The sequence below is a fragment of the Talpa occidentalis genome, unplaced genomic scaffold (assembly GCF_014898055.3).
Source record: "Talpa occidentalis isolate TD23 unplaced genomic scaffold, MPIMG_talOcc4v2.1 talOcc4.2, whole genome shotgun sequence".
NCBI classification, from domain to species: Eukaryota; Metazoa; Chordata; class Mammalia; order Eulipotyphla; family Talpidae; genus Talpa; species Talpa occidentalis.
The window spans coordinates 116,862,998-116,888,642 of NW_023602073.1; the positions used below are offsets into that span (position 1 = coordinate 116,862,998).

The 25,645-nt window shown below is 37.7% G+C and overlaps 1 protein-coding gene across 1 annotated transcript in view; it reads right to left on the reverse strand.

Moving 5' to 3' along the window:
- ROS1 (ROS proto-oncogene 1, receptor tyrosine kinase) overlaps positions 1–25,376 on the reverse strand; it is an 87,251-nt gene extending 61,875 nt beyond the window's left edge. The window contains exons 1-12 of the mRNA XM_037520973.2: positions 25,254–25,376; positions 18,024–18,068; positions 15,862–15,921; positions 15,250–15,276; positions 10,595–10,655; positions 6,884–7,032; positions 6,056–6,194; positions 3,822–4,023; positions 3,127–3,203; positions 1,242–1,364; positions 900–1,084; positions 95–192 (exon numbers count right to left, since the gene is read on the reverse strand). Of these exons, the coding sequence (XP_037376870.1) occupies positions 95–192; positions 900–1,084; positions 1,242–1,364; positions 3,127–3,203; positions 3,822–4,023; positions 6,056–6,194; positions 6,884–7,032; positions 10,595–10,655; positions 15,250–15,276; positions 15,862–15,921; positions 18,024–18,068; positions 25,254–25,376 (1,289 nt within the window). The remainder of the gene's footprint in view (positions 1–94; positions 193–899; positions 1,085–1,241; positions 1,365–3,126; positions 3,204–3,821; positions 4,024–6,055; positions 6,195–6,883; positions 7,033–10,594; positions 10,656–15,249; positions 15,277–15,861; positions 15,922–18,023; positions 18,069–25,253) is intronic.
- Between the last annotated feature and the right edge of the window lie 269 nt (positions 25,377–25,645).

Here is a 25,645-nt window from a genome sequence, read left to right on the forward strand (position 1 = left end):
GCTTCATATGTAATATGATGTTTCTTTAGCAAGCAAGTTTCCCAAAGATTCTTGCCAATGGAAGAGAATTCATATTTATAAAACTAACACTTACCCATTGTATGAATCAACCACAATTTTTTGAGGTGCATTAATAGAGGGGGGTGTAATTTCCTCACTGTTTGAACAGTTCTGTAAATCACAGACACATACCTAGAGTATAAAAAATACATCAGTAGGATTAGTGTCTATATTCAATAAAGCCAGCAAATATTCATCCAGAATCTGTTTGTTCCCTGCTTAGAATTAGTTGCTGATCACTTTTCAAAAGATTTTTAAAAGTCAGTTTTATATCCATTCTTCTGAGTTTATGTTCTATTGGCATCAATGAAATGCCTATTTTCCTGGCTTGTGAAGGCATTCAACTAAATATTAAGCTATAGTTTTAATATTTAAGTTGATCCAAGATTATGGGCTTCCAGCCATAGTGATAAACCTGTTTATTGTGATAAGAAGAAAACTTGAAATTCATCAAGACTGTGCCTTCTGAAAGATTTCAGTGATACTGTCTCTTTAGAAACTGACTAAAGTTATCCCTTGTTTTATATAATTTAAATGTTTGCAGCCGGTTCTGATCACAATGAGCCGTCCCACTAATACAGTTACCACCACTATCTTTCAGAAGATGGATCATCACTAGTTTTAATTCATGACTCTAAAAAAATAAAGGTGATGAAATGCTAAGACTAATATTAGGTAATGTGAAGACACTCTTATAGACCAACTCATGATTCGTTAGTTAATGAATGTCTAAAACATCTTAAGCACTTAACAAGTATTTAATGAATGAAAGAATATATTTTGTCAATATGCACATGAATGCAAATATCTGTCTATTCAGTTTAAATTTTCAGACTAACCAGTTCATCCATGATGAAATACATTTTCTGATAAAGCCAGTCTACAGAGATGGAAGAAATGAATCCTGAACCCCTGTAAAAAACTCTTAGGTCAGACACGCTGGACATGTCAGCAGCCTCCTTCACCCATATGAGAGTTCCTTCAGAGAAATAAACAACTTGCTGGTGGACATTAACTGAAATTCCTGGAAGAGGCGTGCAAATACATGTGAGTTATGATAAAACAAACAACACAAAAACTTACATAAAAGAGAATTTATTTCTTTAGATTTTAATAGAGACATAAAATAGAACTAAACCTGGATTTTTCTTTTTATCTTAACACATTTATATTTTACTAACCTGTAATATTATGGTGGATAGCATCTGACTGAAGGCAATGTGCTTCATCTACTAAATGTTTTAAAGATCTCTTTCTCAGAGAAGTTTTTCTGGATAAAAAGAGCCATTGTTCCTCTTCTTGAACTAAAAACCAATGACCATGATTTAAGACAGATAAATCAACCATTTCCACATAGGCACACAAAGATCAACACCACATTTCAAAACATGGGGACTAGAAATTGAAAGAAGTTGATCAGATTATTTTTTTTAAGACACTGGGGTATTTCATTCGTGGTATAAATCACATTATTCTATGATTTGGGGTAACTAGTATAATGTCAATCAAGTATGACTAAAAGTCCCCACAATAACATTATATGTTGTATCTCCATTCCCAACAGCCTTGCCCGAACAGGAACTCAGCTCATTATCCTTGACTTCTTGGTAGAGGTAGTCTAACCTAGACCAAAGTGAGTTATTGAATAACACACACATATAGACAGACATTGGTTATCTTCAATATCTCTCCCTTTGAAGTAGAAAAGTCCTTAGAGAAATGAAATTTAATGACTGCAAAACTCTGCCTGATGTCCTGTTCTACTAGAGATTGATGCAGTGTGCTTTGTTGAATACTTTCAGGGCAATTAATAAATGTTATGCAATAATCGCAGTAATAACAACCTTAAGCCTACTTTATATTTAACTCATCCTTTGGACATGCTTTTGGCATAACAAAAATACCTCCCCTTTCCTAGAGTTTAGTAATAGCCAAAAAACTAAAAGCTGGTGATAGATGATATGCAGTACTCACTGGCATAGTCATGTGAAAGTTAGGGTAAGGGGTGGTCAAATCAGAAAATGGGGTTCTAGCAAAAATAGAAAATAGAATTCTAGAATTCTGAATCTTGGTGTGTTATTTAAAACACCTTTGGTAATTTCCCGGAAATATTTCCATTGCTTCTTAGAAAGCACTTTCATCTGATTTTTGCTAACATAGGCAACATGCATTAAGTATCCCATTTCTCAAGATCCTTTGTTAAAATGCTAAAGCCAAAAAAAATTACATATTAAATGATTACAAAAGTTAATTTGGGGATTGACGATTCAAAATGGTGACAAGTATGGGGCCTCCCTGGTGGCGCAGCGGTTGAGCGCTGGGTTGCGAAGCTGCCCACGGCCTCTGCAGCGCCGGTTCAATCCCCGGCTGCTCCCCTGCCACCGGAGGAGGGTCCCACATGGCGCGCAGACCTCTCCTGCCGCCCGCTGCTCCCCTCAGCAGTGTACTTCGGTCCTTCTGCCTGCTCTGTTCCCCACTCTGGCTCTGGTGAATTCTCTCACCCTCCCGCGCTTCTGACTGTACCCAGTGCATGTATAAACAAAACAAACAAACAAAACCAGCAAACAAATAAATAAAGCATGCCTCTATAAAAAAAAAAAATGGTGACAAGTAATTTATTAAGTCCAGATACATTTAAAAACCTTGGAGACTAGAGAAGAAAAGGATATCTGATATGTATTGAAAGATCATACATACTGAAAAATGGGAGATAGTTCAGAAAGGTTACAGGTATACCCTAAGTATATAGATATGTTACCATTACCAGTGATTTCAACTGAAATCAAAAATTTGCTTGAAGCTCTTTTTTTAATCCCTAAATGTTTTCATTCTAGCTTCTAAATTCCTAAATTCTAATGTGAAAAGTTTTGATCTGACAACTTACCTCTCTTTGTCAAATACTGGAACTCACTTAAAATTGAAAACTTACCAACTACCCAAAAGATAAGTGTCCATTTGGGCAGAAGAGATAGGGTCTTGAGGCCTACCAGGTGACCAGGACCTCTGAGCTCACCCTTGCCACCCCCTCAATTCCCTTGGAACAGAACGAGCATCCCCAAGCCATACCTGCTAGGGATGGAGTGGTAATATTAGATTCTGCTTCTGGCCCCTCACCAACTTCATTTACTGCTGCAATAGAAAACCTATTCCAAAAATAATTTAGAGAGATGTGTTTCACATGGCATGGTGTGAACATGAGATAAAAATAGAAAGAGCAATAACATTTCTGTTTAAAGGACAATGTGGCAATATGTGTATCTAATTACTTGGTGCCACTGATCAGCACTAAAATGACCATTAATCACATCCTTGTTTGCCTTCCCCATAGGATAGTTCAGGGTCACGGAGGTCAAAAATTGAACTCCACTATCTGCATGACCCCTATTTCTACCCTAATTTAAAGAGACCTTAGTAAATGTTAGAAAAGCTAACAATAATAAAATAATCCCTCAATGGTTAATAAATACCATTAACAGAATAGCACCTCTTTATTTTTTTCATGTTGGATTAAATGAGGAAATGATATTCATGAGATTTATGTCTTTGTCAGTTCATTTTTATAAGAGTCCTCTGAATATAACAGAAAAATACATGAGAATGCTTTGTTTAGGATGATATAATCTACTAAATATATAAACTTGAAGAAAACCACAAAAACTTCAACCCAACATCAAAAGCCAAGGGTGCACCTCAAAACACATTTAAATTATTCTTAGCCATATTTCTTAAATAATTGCTAAACCTGCAGACATAATTCTTACCTGTAGATGGTATTTGGTAGAGTGGAGTAAAACTGGAAACTGGTTCTCTGTGTCCCTGAATCTAATTTTTGATTTTTGCTGATCAGTCTTAAGTTATAACCCAAAATAGGTCCACCTGGAAACTGGGGTGGTGCCCAGCTGACTTCTACCGTGTCCGGACTTGAGCTCTCAATATTTCTAATGAAAGGAGCTGTTTCAGGAACTGGAAGAGATAATGGTAACAAAGCCAGCAGAAAAATTTACAGGGTTTATGTTTTTAAATAGGATAGAAAAATGTTTTTATTGAGATTTTTCAAACAGCATTCAATATTTTTATCAACATTCAAAATAAGTCAGAGAAGGTAGTAAAAGATGTATGAGCTACAACTCTTTATCCTAAATTATACTAGTTAGCTACTTTCCTAAATTATACTAGCTAGCTACTTTCCTAAGGAATCACTCAAATTTTTTTCTCCTCCTCAATTCTATTTATGAAATAAAATTAAATGTGGAAGTATACAAAGAGGATAACAAGTCTAGAAAAAATTGTCAGAAGTTTCCAGTGACCTAAATGAGTTGAAAGGTAGGAATGCACCCAGTTAGGAAGAAAAAAAGAATCAGTAGCAAATCTGGAGTCAATGATTAACGTGAGTTGAAAGAAGTGGGTCCTGGGGCCTTTTCCCTCAGGAGGGTGGGATGGTCTGGCCAGTTCCAGCTGAAGATATAGTTCAGATAAGCCTGAATTAGAACAATCTGCTTCACTTTTGCTGGCATCAGTTCTGATGATCCAAACTATATCTTCCTTAGCCCAGCTCCCACGGTCCCTTGGAATCCAAGTTGATTTAGCAGTATACCTTCTCTTGCAGTGGATTAAAAGAGCATGCATTAATTAGCTAAGCATCCACTCAAAGAACAGAGAAGAAAACAATCTAACAATCTGTCTTTCATCCATGTCTCCATCTATTTTTCATACCTCCCATCCCCTGAACTCTTTTTCATTTTCTGTTTTCATAGAAAGTCATACTTGAAATCATTGTGCTCTTGAGTAGACTTCTCCCCCTCTGAACACTTTTGGCAAATGCTCTCTTATCACCCCTGACTCATTAAAGTTGGGAGAATTAATACTGTTCAGCCCTCGCCTTGGGTGAGTTTAAAAAAATAAATAAATCACTCAGTCTTTTTCTGATCCAATTCCTCCCCAATTCTCAGACTAATCTTTGGCAAACACAAACACCATTGCAACACTTCTCTACTCCATGCCCTCAGTCACTCTGGTGAACAGGGAGTGGGAATTATCTCCTACTAATGAGAATGAAAATGTCAGAAAATCTAATTCGTTAGGATAATGCCCAGACATGATCTATTCTACTTCAAGCAAGTTGGATGCCACCTACAAGACAAACTTACTATTGTTCAAATCTTGCCCCCCAAATTCTCCATAGACCCAATAGGGTATTTTAAAGGACTGCAGCAGCTTTGGTGAAGGTGTGCTGTGGTGACATATATCTGCGGAGGTATGAACCTGCTCTCCTAAATCATACAGTGTTGTAAACCAATGTTACCTCAGTCAAAAAAAAAAAATATCCTCCCTAAAAGACTGGTCAGGTTAAGCTAGGAATAACCATTCGACTTGATTAAGAAATTACTTTCATAATAACCCCAATTAAGAGGCAATAAATACCCTCTAAAATCGTGTATTTCCTGGAGCTAAAAGAGACTAGGACCATGAGGCAATGGAACACAAAACAGGTAATTTTATAAGTTTTGAGGTAGCTAAAAGTGAGAGAAAATGAAGCCTGAGTTACCATCCATGAAAAGGATACACACCAGAAGGTCTGGAACACCTAGAGGTTATATGGACTTGCTGTTGACTGAGGTTGATTCTGAACACTTTATTGAATTTGCCACCTGACTCTCTTTCCCTCGTGTCCCTACTTCTAATCCCTTAAAGGTCAGACCCAGCTCAAAATAGTCCCCTTACCATAGTACACAACACCTTCCCATTTACAATATTCTTTTCTTATTTACAATGGTTTCTGCTTATAGTGTTCCTTCTACATTAAAAGGTGAGCTTCACAGGCAGGAATATTACCATACCCCAAGGTATGGTAATAACAGAACACTACTTAGCACATAGGTCCTCAACTGTTGAATGGCTGTTATTGAAAAAATAAATGTATTTCATTTCTTAAAACAAGCTAAACCAACACTTTGGGATAATGTCCTTATTCCCATAAGCACGTGTGACATCATACCTCCAGAAGGATGAGTTCTATAACTGGAACTTGGGGGAGAATATAACTGCAACTGAGCTGTGAAAATCCAAACCACTCGAAAAGTATACTCAGTGAAGGGATGCAGAGACTGTACCACATATGAGAAATTGGACACGGCCTAGATTAACAAGAGATCGATAATCAGCATTGATAGCATCATTACTGTACAGTGTGACTTGAAAGTACGGACCTATAGGTAATGGCTGGCTTTCTGGATATTGGTTAATCCAGGACTGCCAGACCAAATGTAGAAGCAGCTTGGCGCTCAAAGCCAAGTCATCCTAATATCAGTCTGTGCAACTCACACCAAGTCTTTCCTTATTCAAAATTGCAATGTTATAGATTCAGTTCTGTTGAATCTAAGCTTTTGTTTTTCTATGCTAATATACTTGGTGTCTTAAAACTGTTTTTCCCTCATTTTGTTGATGCTTTCCTATAAAGGAGAATCCTGAATGACACTCTACACAACACTTCCAAATGGAACAACCATCTGTGAGAATCTTCTTGCCCTCCAACCATGTTGAAAGCATTTAAGGAGTCAGATAATGACCAATGATATTTGTAGTTGGTGAGTGACGCTATGCTGAAGAAAATAATCACTATATCCAATATGTTTCCCTCATAAAATAAAGGGTTTGGCATAAACATGTTACAGAGTAGCAATGATTAAAGTTCATCCAATCCACCTATTCATTTTATGAATATCTAGAATATTTTATGCTTATAATTATATACAGCAATTTGGCATTTTTAATAATCTGGGGGGGGGGAAAGCCTATGTCTAGGTACATAGGCAGCTTCTCATACCTCAGTGTAAGTCCAGCTTCCCGGAAGCTGTGTGTATTTCCACTGTATGATATATTTTACTCCAGAGATGTTGGCAGATTTCCATCGTAGTGTCACACTATGACTTCCAATGGAAGAAGCAAAAGGTGCAGTGGGGAGATCAGCATTTTCTGGAAAGAAAAAGGGATTTCATCCACCATGTACCCCTGCCTAGCCAAGCAGGAGAGCTTGTGCCTATTTCATCTGTTGTCCTCAGCAGTCTCTTGCCACAGCTCCATCTTCCCACAACCACTCACCTGATCAATAACTGATGCACACATTCAACTGATTTATTTTTAAAAATGAGCCAGTGAGTCTGGCAGCTTCCACCTACCTCTTCCCAATTGAATTTACTGTTATTTTTGAATTTAGTCTCTTTTTCACAGGCAAGCACTAGGCAGTGTTCTGAGACTATGCCATTTTCTCATGTGATGCCACTTCCTCACAGGTGACAGGGGTGGGTCCCTAAATCATATCTGCTGCATTTGTACCCCAAGACATTTTTGAACCTTTATACTATAATTCTGCTATTGTCTATCTTGTCAACAATTTTATATGTGCAAAGACTTCTATATTCAGCAGTTTTGTATTATGAAATATTTCATGACATCTAAACATTCGTGATATTACAATTGGCATAAAAGTCTATAAAGTAAAGTAAAGGCAGTGAAGATACTACTTCCAAGACACTGTAAGGGGATCGGATTCTGAATGGGATATACCACTGGGGTGAAATCATTTTGATTTCTGTTTTCTGAAACCGTGACAAATTTAATGCTTTGGCTTGCTTTCTTTTCCTCAATTATTGTATAAAATATACAGGTAATTTTACTTTCTCCTTTCAAATGTGGATGCATTTTATTGGATCCATCAATTGGACACTGCACCATTTCTCCAATATTGTAGTCATATTGAGTGCCAACTTCCTCATTTTCTGTTGCACATTTCTGTTTTCAATGTACTTACTTTTGATCACAGTCCCTATCAAGACACCCAACATCCTAAAGAAATGATGTCATAAAAAGGAATGTAATGCAATCTATCATGCTACTGTGAACTACCTCCATTTGGTGGTTCCAGCAAATGTTGGCTAACTGTGTACCTCCTTAGAATATTTTAAATGTCCCTTGGCTCCCTGTGGGGTAATTTGGATGCCCTGGGGCACTTGAGTACATAGTTTGGGACCATGAAATGTAGATTTTATCCAAAGTTATCTTCCTCTACAAAGAAGGGAAAAACTGTGATATTACTACTTCTCCACAGAAATGTCAAGGAGAGTGTTTTGTGGGACACTGCAGGACAGAAGTAAATTAGGAGAATGACTTACTTCTAGCCAATTTCCATCATTCCTGAGAGTAAGGAGAAAGAAAGGGTTATAATGTATGAGAAAGAGCCAATCTTCTCCCAGCTAGAATGAATGGTCTCTCAGTAGGAGGAAGCTCTAAGGAATTCTGGAAAAGATAGCTCCTAACATCTAGGCTATGATTTATCAAAGCATTGGTCTTTCAGAAACCTCCAGAGAATTAACATACTAGAACAAAGCAATTTAGATATACCCAACCTGTTTTAACATCAGGTTATACCCAAGACCCCCCTCTCCGACTCCAAATTCATGACCCAGATGGCATAGCTTCAATACATTTTTTAATTTTCCCAGAGCCTTGTAGTGAGCCATACCTATAGTAGGCACTCTATTAAAAACTTGCTAGGTGAACAATAAAATACACATTAAATAAAATATTCTGACAATTTCAGTTCTTTTAGTGTTTTTTCTTGACATAAAATTGGCTTAGGTTTCACATTTGTTTCATTAGGACAGAAGTGATAAAAACATTAAAAACTGGGTCTACATTAAACTAGAAAGCTTCTACACAGTGAAAGACGCCCTATAGTGGGAGAAAATATTTGCACACCATGCATCTGGACAAGGGACTGATAACTGAAAATCACCAAAGAACACATACAATTCCACAAAAAGAAAATAAACAACCAGATCAAAAAAAGAGCTGAAGAGCTAATCAGATTATTCTCCAATGAAGACATGCAGACAGCCAACAAGCACATGAAAAAATGTTCATCATTACTTATCAAGGAAATGCAAATCTAGACCATGGTGAGATACCACCTCACACCGGTGAGAATGGCCCAGCAGAAAGAAAAACAATCAGTTCTGGCAAAGACGTGGAGAAAACAGAGCCCTTCTGCAACTGGTCCAACCCCTACAGAAAGCAGTATGGTAGTGTCTCAAAAGATTTAAAATGGATCTGTCATATGGCCCAGTAACTCCACTCCTAGGAATCTACCCCCAAAATTCTAATTTGAGAGAAAACTTGCATTCATGTTTATTGCAGCACTGCTTGCAGACCTCTCCTGCCACCCACTGCTCCTCTCAGCAGTGTACTTCGGTCCTTCTGCCTGCTCTGCTCCCCGCTCTGGCTCTGGTAAATTCTCTCACTCTTCCGCACTTCTGACTGTACCCAGTGCTTGTATAAATAAATAAATAAATCTTTAAATAAAAAGATAAACTCATGGCAACATGGATAGAGGTGGAAGGGATAATGATAAGTGAAATAGGTCAGAAGAAGATAAATACCAGATGGTGTCACTTCCATGTGGAATACAGAGAAGCCAAACTGAGGATCACATAAACACAAGCTCAAAAACTCACCCTTGAAAGCTGACTATGGAGCTGAAGCATCAGGACCTCCCTGGTGGCACAAGGGGTCAATATGCAGCCTATGAAACTGTCTGCAGCCACTGCAGCATGAGTTTGATCCCCAGCCAGGGAGCTACCCACATGGCACAGCAGACCTCTCCTGACTCACCCCCTGCTCCCCTTAGCAGTGGATTTCAGTAGGTCTGCCTGTTCTGTTCCCCACTCTGTCTCAATGAATCGTCTTACCCACCCCTCTCGGGCCTGTGCCCCAGTTCTTGTATGCATAAATAAATAAATCTTAAAAAAAGACCTGAAGCATCAAGAGTGGGGGGTTAGGAGGCATAGGGATAAGAACAAAGAGGGAAGGAAGTGCAAAGGATTGTGGGTGATTTGGTGATAGGTGCACTACAGTAGCAATACCTGGGGGAACCTATACCCCCCAAAATAGCAACAATAATGGCCAATGTTAACCCAATTAAAAAACTAATTTTTTTAAAGATTATGCATACAGGAACTGGGGTACAGGCCAGAGGTTTGGGGGGTGGTCGTCAGAGGATTCACCAGAGACAGAGTGGGAAACAGAACAGGCAGAATGACTGAAATACTGAAATAATGAGGGGAGCAGCAGGCGAGTCAGGAGAGGTCTACTGCGCCATGTGGGTATCTCCCTGGCCAGGGATCGAACTCATGCTGCAGTGGCTGCGGGTAGCTTCATAGTGCTGTGTCTTAACCCCTTGCACCACCAGGGAGGCTCTAAAAAACTAAATTTAAAATTAAAGGAAAAAAGTGATTGCTCCTTTTGAGCTTGAGGGTAAAATCTCTAAACATCAGTCATGTGCCACCTATCCCTTATTTTGCTCTGAAAGGAGTCTTGCTGAGACTGAGATATTAGAATGAGTTCCACCATTGAAATGACTGCTTTTTTCCTACCTATTTAAAAAGTTTTATCATAGTGACATATAGAAGTCTATGTATTTTCATAGGTGGTTTGTACTCCTTAGTGGAGCTTATTTAATGAAAGGCACACATCTGCTTACCCAGCACTTCCTCTTCATAGGCGCCCTCCGCGCTGCTGCAGCCAACCTCACATGATTCTCGCTGTGGGAGACAAGCAGCACGCTAGTCAGTGCAGCCTTTGTTCTGCTTTTGCTGATAAACTTCAGCTAGATTTTGAAATACGAGCCCTGAGCATATAAGTACATATGCATATCAAGCTTTTTGATCACACCCAATTGTAAGAAATACATTTAACAAAAAACACTAGCTGGGAGAAAAACAAAACAAAATGATTCTTGAAAGAGTGCATAATTTTTTTCTTTTTAAATGATTTTATTGCGATATATTTCACATACTGTAAAATTTACCCATTTAAAGCACACAGTTTTACATCAATTCCAAAGAACACCTGCACCCCTATGTTTATAGCAGCACTGTTTACAATAGCTAAGCTTTGGAAACAACCCAAATGCCCAAAAATCGATGACTGGATCAAGAAGATGTGGTACATATATACCATGGAATATTACTCAGCATTCAAAAAAGATAAACACATGCAATTTGCAGCAACATGGATGGCACTGGAAGGGATCATGCTCAGCGAAAAATACCGGATGGTCTCACTCATAGCAGGAATCTAGAAAACTTAAATAAGGGACCAGGAAAACGAATAACTATAAGAAAGTGAAAATCAAAATCAACAAAAACTACGAACCAGAGACACTTTTAGGGGGGCGGGGGTGGGAGGGGAGGGATTGGGGTCAGAATGGGAGGGCTGCAATTGTATGGGGAATATAAAAATAAAATTTATTATTAAAAAAAAATTAAAACATTTAAAAAGGAATAAACCGAAAAAAAAATAATAAAGCACACAGTTTTAGTGTATTCACAAAATTATGCAATATGCAATCATCCCTACAGTCTAATTTTAGAACATTTTCATCATTCCAAAAAGAAATTCCATACCTGGGATGCGATGCTATTTATTCTATTCTGTTTCATTTTGTTTATTGTAAATTGTGACTCACTAAATTGGCTCCAAACCTTCTCATTGGCAAAACCCCACATTTTGAAAATATCAAGCTCAACAACACAATTACATTTTTACCATCACAGTCTAAGGTTGTGAGCTAACCACCTAAATCTCCAGTCTAAAATGATCCCTATTTGTCATAGATCATGCCACCTTTGAAAATCTTTAAATTGGCTATAAATTTTATAGTAACTATAATCTTAGTAGGTATTGCAATATCAATGTAAAATAAAAGGTCTACAAAAGTTTAGTGATGATTAACATTTTAGCTCATTGATCAAAATCAGAGTAAACATTTTGAGACACAAACTTCCAGCAACTCTTAACGGATCTATTAAGGCTAGTTACCAAAAAAAAAAATTTAAAAATTGGACAAAAGACACACATTGGAAGACTACAACAGAATCCTGATGATTCTTTCTGTTTTTATTTAGCTTATAATTCTAATACCTAGGAAAACATGCTATTGTTTGTCATACTAATAGTAGAATCACCACACAATGCATTGCCCTAAACATCCCAGACAGAGAATGCCTGTGATTTCTAAAAACTTGCTGTCAAATGTTTGATCTGTGCACTCAAAGAAGTGAAGCCTGATAAAGCCAGGTTTGCTTAGTTAAGGATTAATTTAAATACTTTAGTTTGGACTCAGGATTATTTAACTTAAGAGTTTATTTACTTTTCACATCCTCTTTGCAGGTTTCAGTGAAATACATTTAACACATTCATTAACTACAGAGAATAAATATACCAAGGTGGTAGCAAAATTATCATGTAACATGGGTTTGTTTTGTTTTGTTTTTCACCAAAAAAAAGTGAGGAAAAAAAGAACTGGAATAATGTTTATTTGAAAATATAGCTAGTTCTGACAATAAGGAAAATGTGGGCTTATTTTTCCTGAATTTTTCAAGGGAAATATATAATAAAATTCAGTGTAGGGGTTTAAATGTTTTTTTTTTCACTTCATTAAGATTATATTTTTTTCAACTTTATTGAGATGCAATTGATATATAATATTGTGTGAGTTTAGGTATACAGTTTGTTGGTCTATATATTTAAATATTTCAAAATGATTACCACCACATAGCTTTAGCTAATACCTCCATCCCATAAAACTACCTTTTGATGGTGAAAACATTTAAGATCAACTCTTTCAGCAACATTCAAGTGCACAAAAGAGTAATATTAGCTATAATCACCATGCTATATGGTAGACCCTCCAGAACTTGTTTCTATTCCCATTCACACCCCCATTTTGCCTTAGTAACTGCACCATCTTCATCATTATACCTCTGGCTCCACTTTTGTGCCTCCTATACCAGCACAGATGCTGTCTGGGCCTTTTCTTACACCTGTAACACATGGACTACCTACCCCACCACCGAAATGCAATCTCACCATATGAATTATAGCTCATTTCTTAAAAAATCATTCACACCAAATATGTGTCAAGCACTGTTTTAGACTGTAAAGCTATGACAGTGAGCAGACAAGTAAATTCCTTGCCTTTGTGAAATTTACATTTTCTTAGGAGGGAATAGACTGTAATAGCAAAAAATAAACTACATTTAGAAAATAAAAAGTGCTATGAAAATCAGATAAAGAAAGTAAAATTAAAAATGAAGAAAAGTCACAGGCATGAATCGGTAGGAAGGAGACTTACTTTAGCATGCTTTTTTAAATTATCAGGGACAAGCCATCTTACTTGCTAAGACCATTTTCCAAGTGAGATTTTGCTAATTTATCACATCCAAGACTATTTCCTCCAAGAAATATGTGCAAGAAGTCCAAGTTTCCTAGTTTGAAGCATTAACAATTAAAGAGTTTGATTTCCTAAAGGTGTAGGCAGCTAAGTTTAAAATATTTATATATCTTTATATCTAGATCAATAACCATAAAGCATTTATTAGTGTTCTACTTTAAGGTGTGATATTTTAAAGTATCAGTAGTAAATTATAAATAGAAAAGAATAATCATATATGGTTATATACATGTAATACATATGTATACATATATAATCATATATGTATGGATCGTTATAACACTGACAGACACACACACACACACACACACACACACACACACACGATTGTAATTATGTAAGTAGAGACAAGTGAGCAGCGTGATGATTAGCAGGGAATTCTCACAGTAGAAATCCAATCCTAGGTGGTGTCAATCCTTGAGAGACTTAGCTCTGGCACTTTTGATGCAAGTTTCCTAGGGATTTTTTTTTTTTTTCTAATTTTGCTATAATCACATTCAGCACTCTCAGCACTTGCTTTTATTTTTAAATCTTAATCAGGGAAGACTTTCAATTGCCTATTTACATATGGGTCAAACTTTACCTTCTGCTCTATCTCTTCTAAGCCAACACCCACCCAAGCTACTTTTTTTTTTTTAATTTTTTTTAATAGAGGCATGTTTTTATTTATTTATTTGTTTGTTTTGTTTTGTTTATACATGCACTGGGTAGTCAGAAGCACGGGAGGGTGAGAGAATTCACCAGAGCCAGAGCGGGGAGCAGAGCAGGCAGAAGGACCGAAGTACACTGCTGAGGGGAGCAGCGGGCGGCAGGAGAGGTCTGCGCGCCTTGTGGGACCCTCCTCTGGTGGCCGGGGAGCAGCCGGGGATCGAACTGGCGCCGCAGAGGCCGCGGGCAGTTTTGCAACCCAGCGCTCAACCGCTGTGCCACCGGGGAGGCCCCCAAGCTACTTCTTAAGAAAAATGATGCAGACACAGAGTAACCATAGGTTTTAAAAATAAAAATTCCTGTTTAATTTTCTAGTGTTCATTTTTATTCACTAGTAAGAGGGAAATTTTCTATTTTACAAGTGAATGAAATTTGTATTCCCCTCAGACAACATAGCATAATTCTCTTTTTCAAAGACATTTAAATAGAGTACAAGATAGATTTTAAACAAAAATAATGTAGACCTGATGTCAGATAACCTAAAGTTAATCCTGAAGGGTATGAAATCCAGGACAAGTTAGTACTTGAGGAAAATTGAGTAGTAAATTGTCAAAATCCCAAGGCTTTCTGAAGGAGAGGAGAAACAAGTACAGTGGGGGAGACCGGCCAGGGGCAGGGAGAGCTGGCAATGGGGATTGTGATGGACTTGGGCAGCCAACATCAACATGAAGTCCTTATTATAGCAGTGAAAAAGCTGTGCTTCAAAATGTTGTTGAAGAAGCTTGTTAAAGAAGAAAATTGCAATTAATGTGTTTTATTTTAATATACTGTATTTAATGATAGGACACATGCTTTACAGAGAAAAAAATAAAAGCTGAGATAAAGCTTTCCTTAAATATGCCTCCTCCTTTTTCTCCCCACCACCCTTTCCCAACAAGACTCCAGAAACAACATTTCAAACCAAATTAGAATAACATACGTGTATCTGTTAATGTGTGTATATTGTGTGTATACATATGCACATATATACATTTATATATGCACATAGACATATAAAGCATAGCAAAAAATTGTGTCAAAGAGGAATTATGCTATCATTTTTTATACCCAAAGTCATAGCATACCCAGGAAGAAGTTTCTATATACTGAGAATGACTCAGGTTTCTTTATTCTCATCTTAATAGCTTTTTTAATAACAAGAGAAAAAATCTGGTGATTGAAGACATCTTTTATGTAAACAGTTGCCAACTTACCTCATAAACAGTGACATAGGTATCATTCTGAATAGGAAAAAGAAAAGAAAGTAAAACTACTTAAAACGCTGAAGGCATAAGTAATGTCAGTAACATTAGCTGGACGTTTCTTGTAAATTAATTTGTTGCCCCACCATTGACAACCACAAGCAAGGTTGGCAGGAGCCAGATCATCATTCCAGACAAGCCACTTGACAAACAGCTATGAAATCTTGTTTGCATCATGGGAAAAACAGACAGGCATGATGCCTTCTAGAAAACTCCAGTCACCTAAAAGGCCATCTGTGATGGACCAGGCTAGGGGTGATTGCAGATGCCCAGGGGAGACAAATCTGAAAAAAAGTGAAAACCACCAGCAGTTTTGGGTAGCAAAGGCCAGCAAGTTCCTCTATGCAGACAAGCCTCTCCAATGTCCACTCTGCTTCCTGGGACTGTCGCTGGCAGCCAGTGGTGCCTTCACTCGGCAAGTGCTGTCTGAGCACCTGCTACATGCCCCACGCTGTGGTCAGTGCAGGGGACACAGTGTGAACACGGACAGCATCCCACCTGACACACAAGTGGGGACAACTCTTAAGGGAAACATTAGTATCAAATCAGAAACATAATACTTACACACTTTAGAGCACAACTTTCCTGATCTATAGAGTTCCAAAAATGACATCCTTGGATGCACTGCAAGAGACCATAAGAGACAGTAGTCACTGAAGAAGTGTGACTTTACCTTGTGACCTGAAATTTCAACATAGTGACAAAATATGTTTAGAAATAGAAATCTACCAAGGGATGTATGGCCTCAGGCCCCTCTGGGGTAAAGTATGACTGTCATATCTACAGACAGAGAGGACTTGGTGTGGTTCAGTGAAGGTGGACAGGTTGATACATGGAGTTCAGCCTGGGGCAGACAGGCCCTGAAGCTAGTGAGCACTGCCTTTTAGGGGGCACACTGTCCCCTAGGTGGTTGGCAGCAGTTAAAGCCCAAGACAAGGCATCAGGCATAGCAATGGTCCGTGGTGTGTCCTCACGTGACAAGCAAAACTCGAGCTGGAGACTCACCCAGAAGGCAGCAGATCAAAGTCTAAATAGGGGGCAGTATGGGAAGTCTGCTCACTAACCCCGCTTTCACCCCACAGCCCCTGAAAATTTTGTCCCAAAGCTGCCTTGGCCTCCTATTGGACAGACTGGATCCTTTTCCTCTTCCTTTTACTTGACTTGTCTGTGCCTATGACTGTGTCGTTCCTTCCCACCATAGAGCCACGGTGACACCTGCATCTGCTTGCCTTTCTCCTTTTTTGCCATTACATTTTTCTTTTCCCAACTCTACGGGTTTGTGTCCTAGCCTCAGCTTTTTCTCTTCTTGCTCTTCAAATTCTTCAAGAGTGAGCTCATCCACTACCTCAGCTTCAACCTGTGCAGTTCTCAATAACCCCCAATTTGTAACTTCAACTAAGGTTCCTTCCTGAATCCCAGGCCAGATTATTGAAATGTGCATAAGTCATCTCCATTTTAACTGTACAAGCACCTCAAATTTAGCAGGTGAAACATTGAATTGCTCACCTTCTACTTCTATTTCCTTTCTCCGGTGTTTTCTATTAATTAGCTGTCATCTTCTGAATATCCCAACCCAGGAATGAGGGCACCCTCTCCTTCTCATCCCACCAACCCCTGAGGACAATCTATCACCAAGTCCCATTGTGTCGCCTCTTCAATAACTGAATCCACTTGAGTTTCTTACTCACTGCCCCTGTGTTTCTTTTGTGCCTACTGCCACTTGCCAATAGCCTTCATGAGACACCTCTTGTTTCCACATTTGGAGTGTTCAGTTAAAAAAAAAAAAGGCCTAATCAGACCCTTCTCTTATCTAAACTGTGTAAATCAAATTCCCAAGTATAATACACAGGGCCCTCCGTGGTCTGAACCCAGCTAATTTATCAACTTTATCTTCTGTGTCCCCACCCTCCACACAAACACCATGTTTTTCAGGCAAGGTGAAATATTCTTACTTTCCTGAACAGTTAGCCTACTTCAAACTATTTTGCCTTGGCACAAATGGCTCCCTCTGATTGTTGGTCTCTTTCCCTTCTATTCCTTCTAGAAAAATCTTCACTTTTCTAATTTTAGTTTGAAAGCTATACAAGTGGAGGTGTTTGTCCTCTTCTGAGTTCTCTTTGTCCCTCACACTCACCACTGTTCAGATTCTCACAATGCTGCGTGGTCATAGTTCTGTGTGTGTCTCTCCTGTGAGGTTGAGAGCCCTTTAAAACAGAGGCCCTATTTTATTTTTCTTAAGCCTGTCATGCCTAGCACAGTGCATAGTTCACACTGACATGTTGAGTAATTAAACACTTGAGTCAATAGATATAGATTCCAAAAAGTAATAAAACCATAGATGCAATTGTTAGGGGGGGAAAAAAAAAACAACATTGGAAACTATCTAATCCGACCCTCTCAGAGAAACACAATAAAACTTAGTCTCAGGAATTTATTAAGTAATTTATCCAAAGCCACATAGCTACACAGAATGAAAATCATGGATTTCAATAAGAAACGCCCTCTTAAGTTCTGCCCTCTTTTCACTTCAACACAGTGTCCATGACTTCATTTTCAAATATTCTGTTTTTAGACTTCTCACTGTTTTTGACTGACATTCCTTCATCAGAGACAAATAAGTGAGATTTTACTGAGGCAGCTTTCTTATTGTGCTAAAACCTAACCTTTGTCCCTTTGTTATCAATTCACACACTGTAAACTTCCTGATGATGGAGGTGATTACTCACAGTTTCGCTCAGGTTATATGGTGTTCCAGTGTCAAGCTGCCGACCCTGAAATGAAGGAAATAATAACCACCAGCTACCAATATTGTATTTAAAAAGAAATAAATAAAAAGCTTTCTGGAATAGGACTGCCTCTTTGGTACTTTCTCACTATAAAGTAAGCAGTCACATGTTTAAAGATCATTAAGTCGGTCATGAAATCAGACAAAATGCCAGAAAATTACAAGATGTAATGCCTAGGAATCCTGCAGAAATGATAAAAGTAGGAGTGGGTATATGGCTTTAAGGTGTGGTTAAGGAAAATAGAGACTCTCATGTTATTACATAAACCTATGTCAGAAATCAACTCCAGACAAAGGACTCCAGGTTTAAGTAAAGATAAATTATGTTCATATTTTTCCTTTCTTAAAAGCAATCTCCTAAGTAACAGTGAAAAACATACAAAATCAGAGTTTTAAGTAAACATCAGATTATTTTTCATTCACAAATTTTTTTTTAAGATTTATTTATTTATTTATTTATTTATTTATTTATACATGCAATGGGTACAGTCAGAAGCGCGGGAGGGTGAGAGAATTCACCAGAGCCAGAGCGGGGAGCAGAGCAGGCAGAAGGACTGAAGTACACTGCTGAGGGGAGCAGCGGGCGGCAGGAGAGGTCTGCGTGCCATGTGGGACCCTCCTCCAGTGGCCGGGGAGCAGCCGGGGATCGAACCGGCCCGCAGAAGCTGCAGGCAGCTTTGCAACCCAGCGCTCAACCGCTGCGCCACCAGGGAGGCCCTCACATTCACAAATTTTAAGACAATTTTATGTGCTGGGGAATAAAAGAAATGGGAGCTAAGGAAGAGAGAGCGTTACTCCTCCTGGTCATTATTTGAGTGGAGTCCTTCAGAAACAGAAGGGCTCACAAAAGGTGACAGTGCTGAGTCTATGATAGTCATGTATAAATGGATATAGCCTTACGTGGGTAGGATCTGATTATCAACCAGCCTCGCTGATTGACTTAGAATTACAGCCAGGGCCTCCCCTGGTGGCACAGAGGTTGAGCGCTGGGCTGTGAGGCTGCCCGCAGCCTCTGCAGCGCCGGTTCGTTCCCTGGTCACTGGCGAGGGTCCCACAAAAAAAAAAAAAAAAAAAAAGAATTACAGCCAAGCCAAATGGAAACTACATGAATATGTCTAGTAACTGTAATTGGTGCTGACCAGACCCTTCCCTTAAAAATTGCTGAATTTGAACCATTGAAAGGTGATTAACACAGCACAGACCATCTGTTCTTGGCTGACCCAGTACTACTTGCAAGATGTATCCCAGGAGATCACAGAAAATCCAAAGTGGCTGGGGAAGAGGTTTAAGCATCTGTCGTGGCCTTTTGAACTGCCAGTGCTTTTCAGAGGAGAGAAACAAGACGTTCTTCACTAAGCTCTCTCTTCCATATGCACACCTTCCATTTTGCCTTCACGCTATCCCATCACTGGAACAGTACCTGATGGATGTTCAATAGATGTATGCTGAAGCAAGAAATCCATGAGCTCAAGATGGCCTAAGACATAGCGATGTCCCAGAAGTCCCATCCGGCAACCTGGCATTGTGGGGGTCTACTTCAGAAGTAATCAGACATAGGAACGAAGGAACACCAGATAACTTTTTTTCCTGTTATTTGAAGTGTGAATGAAAGGCCTCTAATGTCTACTCCCTAACCACTTATATGTGGAGGGAAGGGAGAGGTGTGGGTGCTTAATAAGTTTTTGTTTATACATAAGTATCTGAAGAGTAAGAACTACTTCCTTTAGATTAACCATGTAGCTTCATACTGAGTAGAACTTTTTTCTATGATTTTAAGCAAAGGAAGCTTTCGATTCCCCTTTAAGTGATTGAAACACAACCATATAAAATCAAATATAAGATAATGACTTTGCAATTGAATATTTTCCTGTCCCCTCAAAAATGTATGCTAGCTCATAAATTCACAAGGGTGGACCCAATTTAGCTTTGGTGTTCCATTTTAAGTAAAAGGGCAAGGGAGATGTGTCTTGATGACTGTAAAGTCTCACTGTGTCAGTAGTCACTGTGTGAGCACTTCTGTTATCAGGTCTCAAGATTAAGTTTAATAGACTGACAATAACATAGATGGAACTTGTAGGGATTATGCTAAGCAAATAAATCAAGGGGAGAAAGACAAATACTGGATAATTTTGCTCATATATTCTACTCACATGGAATATAAAGAAACAAAACAAAAGAACAAATAAAACTAAAGCAAAACAAGCCCTAGAAATTTGACTGTATAGTTGAGGCTGCATAAAGGGGAGGGAGAAGGTGAGGAAAAAATGGGGAGAGGGGCCCAATGGACTATGATGGAGGATTATTCGTGCTTTGGTGATTGGCTTCGTATGGTGTGAACCTATGTGCCCAAAACATACACAGTGCTGGAAATGGTTGTTACCTGATACATAAACATACATACATACATATATACATACATGCATACATAAACTTAACAGGTTAAATGGAGTGTCCATCGAGTGATCCTAGAAATGGTAATAAATCTCATGAGTTAGGTTTATGGGATTCTGCAGAAATAAATTTGGCAACACTCTTTCCAAATCTCTATTCTTTCTCCTCCTCCTCCTCCTACTTAACATTTTAGTCAGTAATTCCTGTTACAGGCAAGCGCTTGACACGGACTCTCATTCAACATTTCAACAGCACTATTAGGTAGAGACCATTGCGAAATCTATTTTATAGATAAGACTCAAGGAGGTTTAGTAAATTGCATCAAGAGTTAGGGTTTAAGGGTGGGGGTTGGAGAAGGGAAGGAGGAAGGAATGCCTGCAGAGCTTGTGCCTCCCCTAGCCCGCACCAAATTCACCTTCATCACCTTGGCGTCTGATCCTCACCAGTTCACCTGCTCCAATTAGCTGCTTAAAACACACAGTCCGAGTCCAGGATCTTAAACCTCTTACCTAACACCTACGTCTTGGCACAAGATTTCCTATCCTGCCTACATCAGCCGGAACTAAGTTCATTCTTAACTTCCTATTCTGATGAAAGAAACAGAGCACAATGATCTGCATTTTAATCCCTGGTGACACTTGCTCCTGATGAGATATTTTCAAAGTTAGCTCTGCTAAGTGTCGTGTTCTCATGTGAGAAACATCAGTAGGATAATATTTATTTCATAAGGTTTGGTGAGGATTCAATGTATTAATAACTATAGTTCAGTGCCAGGCACTTAGAAATCCATTGCTAATGTTGTGAGCAAACATGCTATAAACAGTCTTTATGCATACATATCTTTGGTTCTATTATGCAGTAATTGTCTCAGAGAAATGTCTTGATGTGCATGGTTAAAGGTATAATTTTCCTTTTTAATTTTGATATTTATTAACCTGTTGTTATCAAAAAACTATCAATTTATCTCCTAACCACAGTACATGAAAGTGCCAGCTTATCAAAACTTTGCCAACTATGAATGTTTTTATCTTTGCCAGTGTATAGAAGAAAATAGAAGAAAAATTAATAACCCATTTTAACTTTGTAATTCTATGGTGGCTGTGAGGTTGAACATCTGTCCCTTGCTTTTTAACTGTTTGTACTCTTTTTAAATTAGCACTTTATATTCTAAATTTATTATATATATATAAGGACTGGTAAAATTTCTTGGTTGTTTTTTTTAAGATTTACTTACTTATACATACAAGAACTGGGGTACAGCCCAGAGGTGTGGAGGGGGCAGGGTGAGAGGATTCATCAGACACAGAATGGGGAACAGAACTGTTAGACTGACTGAAATACACTGCTGAGGGGAGAGACAGGAGAGGTCTGCTATGCCATGTGGGTCACCTCCCTGGCCGGGGATCGAAATCATACTGCAGTGGCTGGGATAGTTTCATAATGCTGCGACTTAACCCCTTGTATCATCAGGGAGTCCCCTGGTAAAATTTGTTTATCTTCTATAATGCTTTTCCATTTTTGACTTTGTTTTTACTGTATTCTGTTTATTGTTAAGAGTTTCTAATCAATCAAATTTTTAAACATTTCTTTTAGGGATTCTAGATTTCTTTTAAAGTAGCCTTCCTAAGGCACTCTCACTTCAAGATTATAGAAATATTAACCCTAATTTATTCTAATATTTTTGTAGGGTAAATTCTTACTTTGTTTTGCTTTTATTATTTGTCAATTATAGTATTTAAATCACACTATTTTAATACTTCCTGGAATTTAATTGAATCTGGTAGTGATGTAGAGTTGTGTTATTTTTAAAAAGGGTTGTTATTTAAAAAAAAAAACTTTTTAAAGATATTTTCAGAGAAGGTTTAGGTTTATAAAAAAGTGAGAGTGAGATAGAATGATTTCTAATACACCCCATGCCCCCTTATGCATAGCCTCACCATTATCAATATCACTCACCAGAATAATATATTTTTGCCAAAGATAAACCTGTATTGGCACATCATAATCACCCAAAGTCCATAGTCTACATTAGGGTTCATTTTTGGTACGGTATAGTCTATGTATTTGGACAAATGTTTAATGACATATACCTATGATTACACTATCATGCAAAATATATTCACTGTTCTAATAATCCTCTGTGCTCTATTAATCTCTGTCACCACCACCACCACACTGCTTCCCCATCAGCCCTCATTCCTGTTAACCACTGATCTTTTCTTATGTCCAGAGTTTTGCCTTTTCCAAAATTCAGGATTTCCAGAATGTTGGAGTCATATCACTTATAGCCTTTTCAGACTGATTTCTTTCTCTTAGTCATATGCATGAAGTTTCCTTGGTGTCTTTTTATGACATGATAACTTATTTCTTCTGAGCTCTGAAACTGCAATAATCCATTGTCATTGTCTGGATGTACAACAGTGTATTTATCCATCAACTTAATGAAGGAGGAAGTTATTTATTATTCTGAATAGATATCCCCACTTTGTTTAGAGTTTTATTTTCATCCTACCACATACTCCCTTATGTAAATGATTTTTTCCAGACTGTATTCTGTTTTACTGGCTTGTTTATTCCCACACTAATACACAATACTAATTTATGGATATTTTGTGAAATTCTTAGATTATGGCTTTGTTCCACACCTTATTATAAAGCTACATATTAATCTACAAGAAAGGTGTTGGTGTTTGTATATGTTTTTAAAGGACAATCTTCTGAACTCTATTTTTCTAATATTCCTTTATTGAATTGAATTGATAGTTATGATAGAGCATTTCTCAACACTAGTTCTCCAGTTGTTGGGATTTTTTTACTCAAAAAAAGAGTGTTTTTTTAATTGCGAAAGATCAGAAAATTGTGATTAAACAAAGATATTAATATGCTATTATACCTTATGGATCCAGCAGAAGAGGATATGACAGAAAACATTTCCATAAGTGATTTGACCATCAATCTTTTTTGTTTCTTTTTCATAAAGAATCACAGAATACTATTTTTTTGTTTGTTTTCTGCACATGGCATATATAATTTAAAAATATTGTCATCTAATATACTCAACTAATACATAGATCCTTGAATTAATATAAAATACCCTGGCTCAAGCATAGAATTATGAGTTGTGCATTTTTTGGACAGCAATTCTAATATTCCTTTGTGTAAAACCATTTGTGACTCTTTTCAACAACATCAAAAACCACTCAGTGAAATCGGGGAAGTCTTTCACAGCAAATATCCAGACTAACAAAGATATACATTAGAGAAAAATTCATTAAGTAAAATACACTCAAGCACTTTGCATATCCTGGTCCCTGCTCCATCTCTGTGTAGTGATCACTGTTCATTCATCAAGACCTTGCCCCCAAGCAGCCCCTGTGTGGGAGGCCCAGATGGAGAACATTTATTACAGTCACTAGTCAAATTGGCAGACTGTGTCTCTTGCTGTTGCCACCACATCAACTGTGCCTTGCTCTGTAGGTGGTGAACGGAAGGCAACACACAAAAGAACAAACTGTCTAGTCTAACTGCAAAACCCTGAAATCAAGGAGCCCACACAAAAAAATAAGATAGAACTAAACTTAACTAAAATGAAATGGAGACTGTAAGAATGGAAATGACCGACTTCAGTTTTGGTAGCAAGGAAATTAGCAAACAGCATGATGGGATACTCTAAATATATTAATGGTCTTGTTTCCAAGGAGCTGCAAGTTATAGGGGGAAACTCACAATATAATGTTAAATGAAAAGGCTGTGTACACAACTGTGTATAAAATTGTATATATGCCTAAGGGAAAATATACTGAAAAAATACAATCTGAGTCTAATAGTGAAGGAATTACAGTTTCCCCCCTTATTTGTTTCTATGTCTTCTCCACCCAATAAATATGTATTCTAATGAATATGTTTAAATTAAATCAAAGGAATTTAAGAGAGATCATTTCTTTTTGAATCTCCACATACTTCCATCTCTAATAATGTGTTTGGTACTTTCATTATTTAAATACAGTAACATCTACAATATTTGCTTTTTCCTTTGTCCTTATATAAGAAGACTGCATATTTCACTGAGTAGAGCACATTTGGTTTCTAAAGTTGACTTAGTGACTCTTTTAAGCACAACAAAGTCATAATAACTGAAAAGATAGATGCAATGTAGAGAGGAAGGGTGACACCCAAAATGAGAAAGCAAACATAAACTTCTAATCAAAAAACTCAACCAAAAAAAGGGTATAAATTCATAGAAACAAATAAAGAAATTTACCAAAAAAAGAAAAGAAAAGAACTAAAGGCATACACAAATAATTCTTGCTTTAAAAATCAAATGCCCTCTATGGCATCTGCATCTGCCTTCAGGGTCCTGTGCCTCCCGGTACAATCGTCCTTCCACAAATAAATAGTGCTGCTGTCTGCAACCAGAAGGCATTGCTCTGTGGCCAAACCTATTTCATACTTCAAGACCAATGTAAATGATTTTGTAATAAATGAGTATAAATTTATATTTCTAAAGCATGCAAAGTTGATTTTACTTAAGCCTACTTTGCCCAAATCCTCTATCCACCCCCCCAAAAAAATCTAGGAAACAGATAATTTAAAAAAAATAGCACTGCCCTACCTTCTCTAATTATAAATGTTCCTAACTTATTTTGCAAAAATAACATCCCTTGCCTTGATACCACTTCTCATCAGAGAACATCTATAGAGAAAATAATTGAATTATAACAAGCTGAGTTCTACATGTTTCAGTTCATGCAAAGACAAATATTAGAACAGTAAAACTTACCAGGTTAGTTACACATGACTTTAGGCAGCTGTTTAAAACTGTACACTGTGCCACAGAAATCCATATGCAGCCAAGAGTTGCAAAATTGACAAGTTGCCGAATAAGCCATAGAAGGTTCTTCATCACTTCACCAATGGTGTGTTTTTAAATGACCATTTTCTCCATATCTCTATATGAATTCTTTGGGCTTCATCCCTTCAGTTGAAAGTGATGTGTTAGAATATCTCTGCCTTTTAAAATAATACTTAGATCTTTTAGTTTAGACCTTTTAATCCTAAATCTCTTATAACACTCACATAGCAGCTATTTCGTAACTTGGCTTCCTTATACTTCCATAAAGAAAGTCACCGACTGACTCAAGGTTCGGCTTAGAAGAGCACTTCTCATGGAAA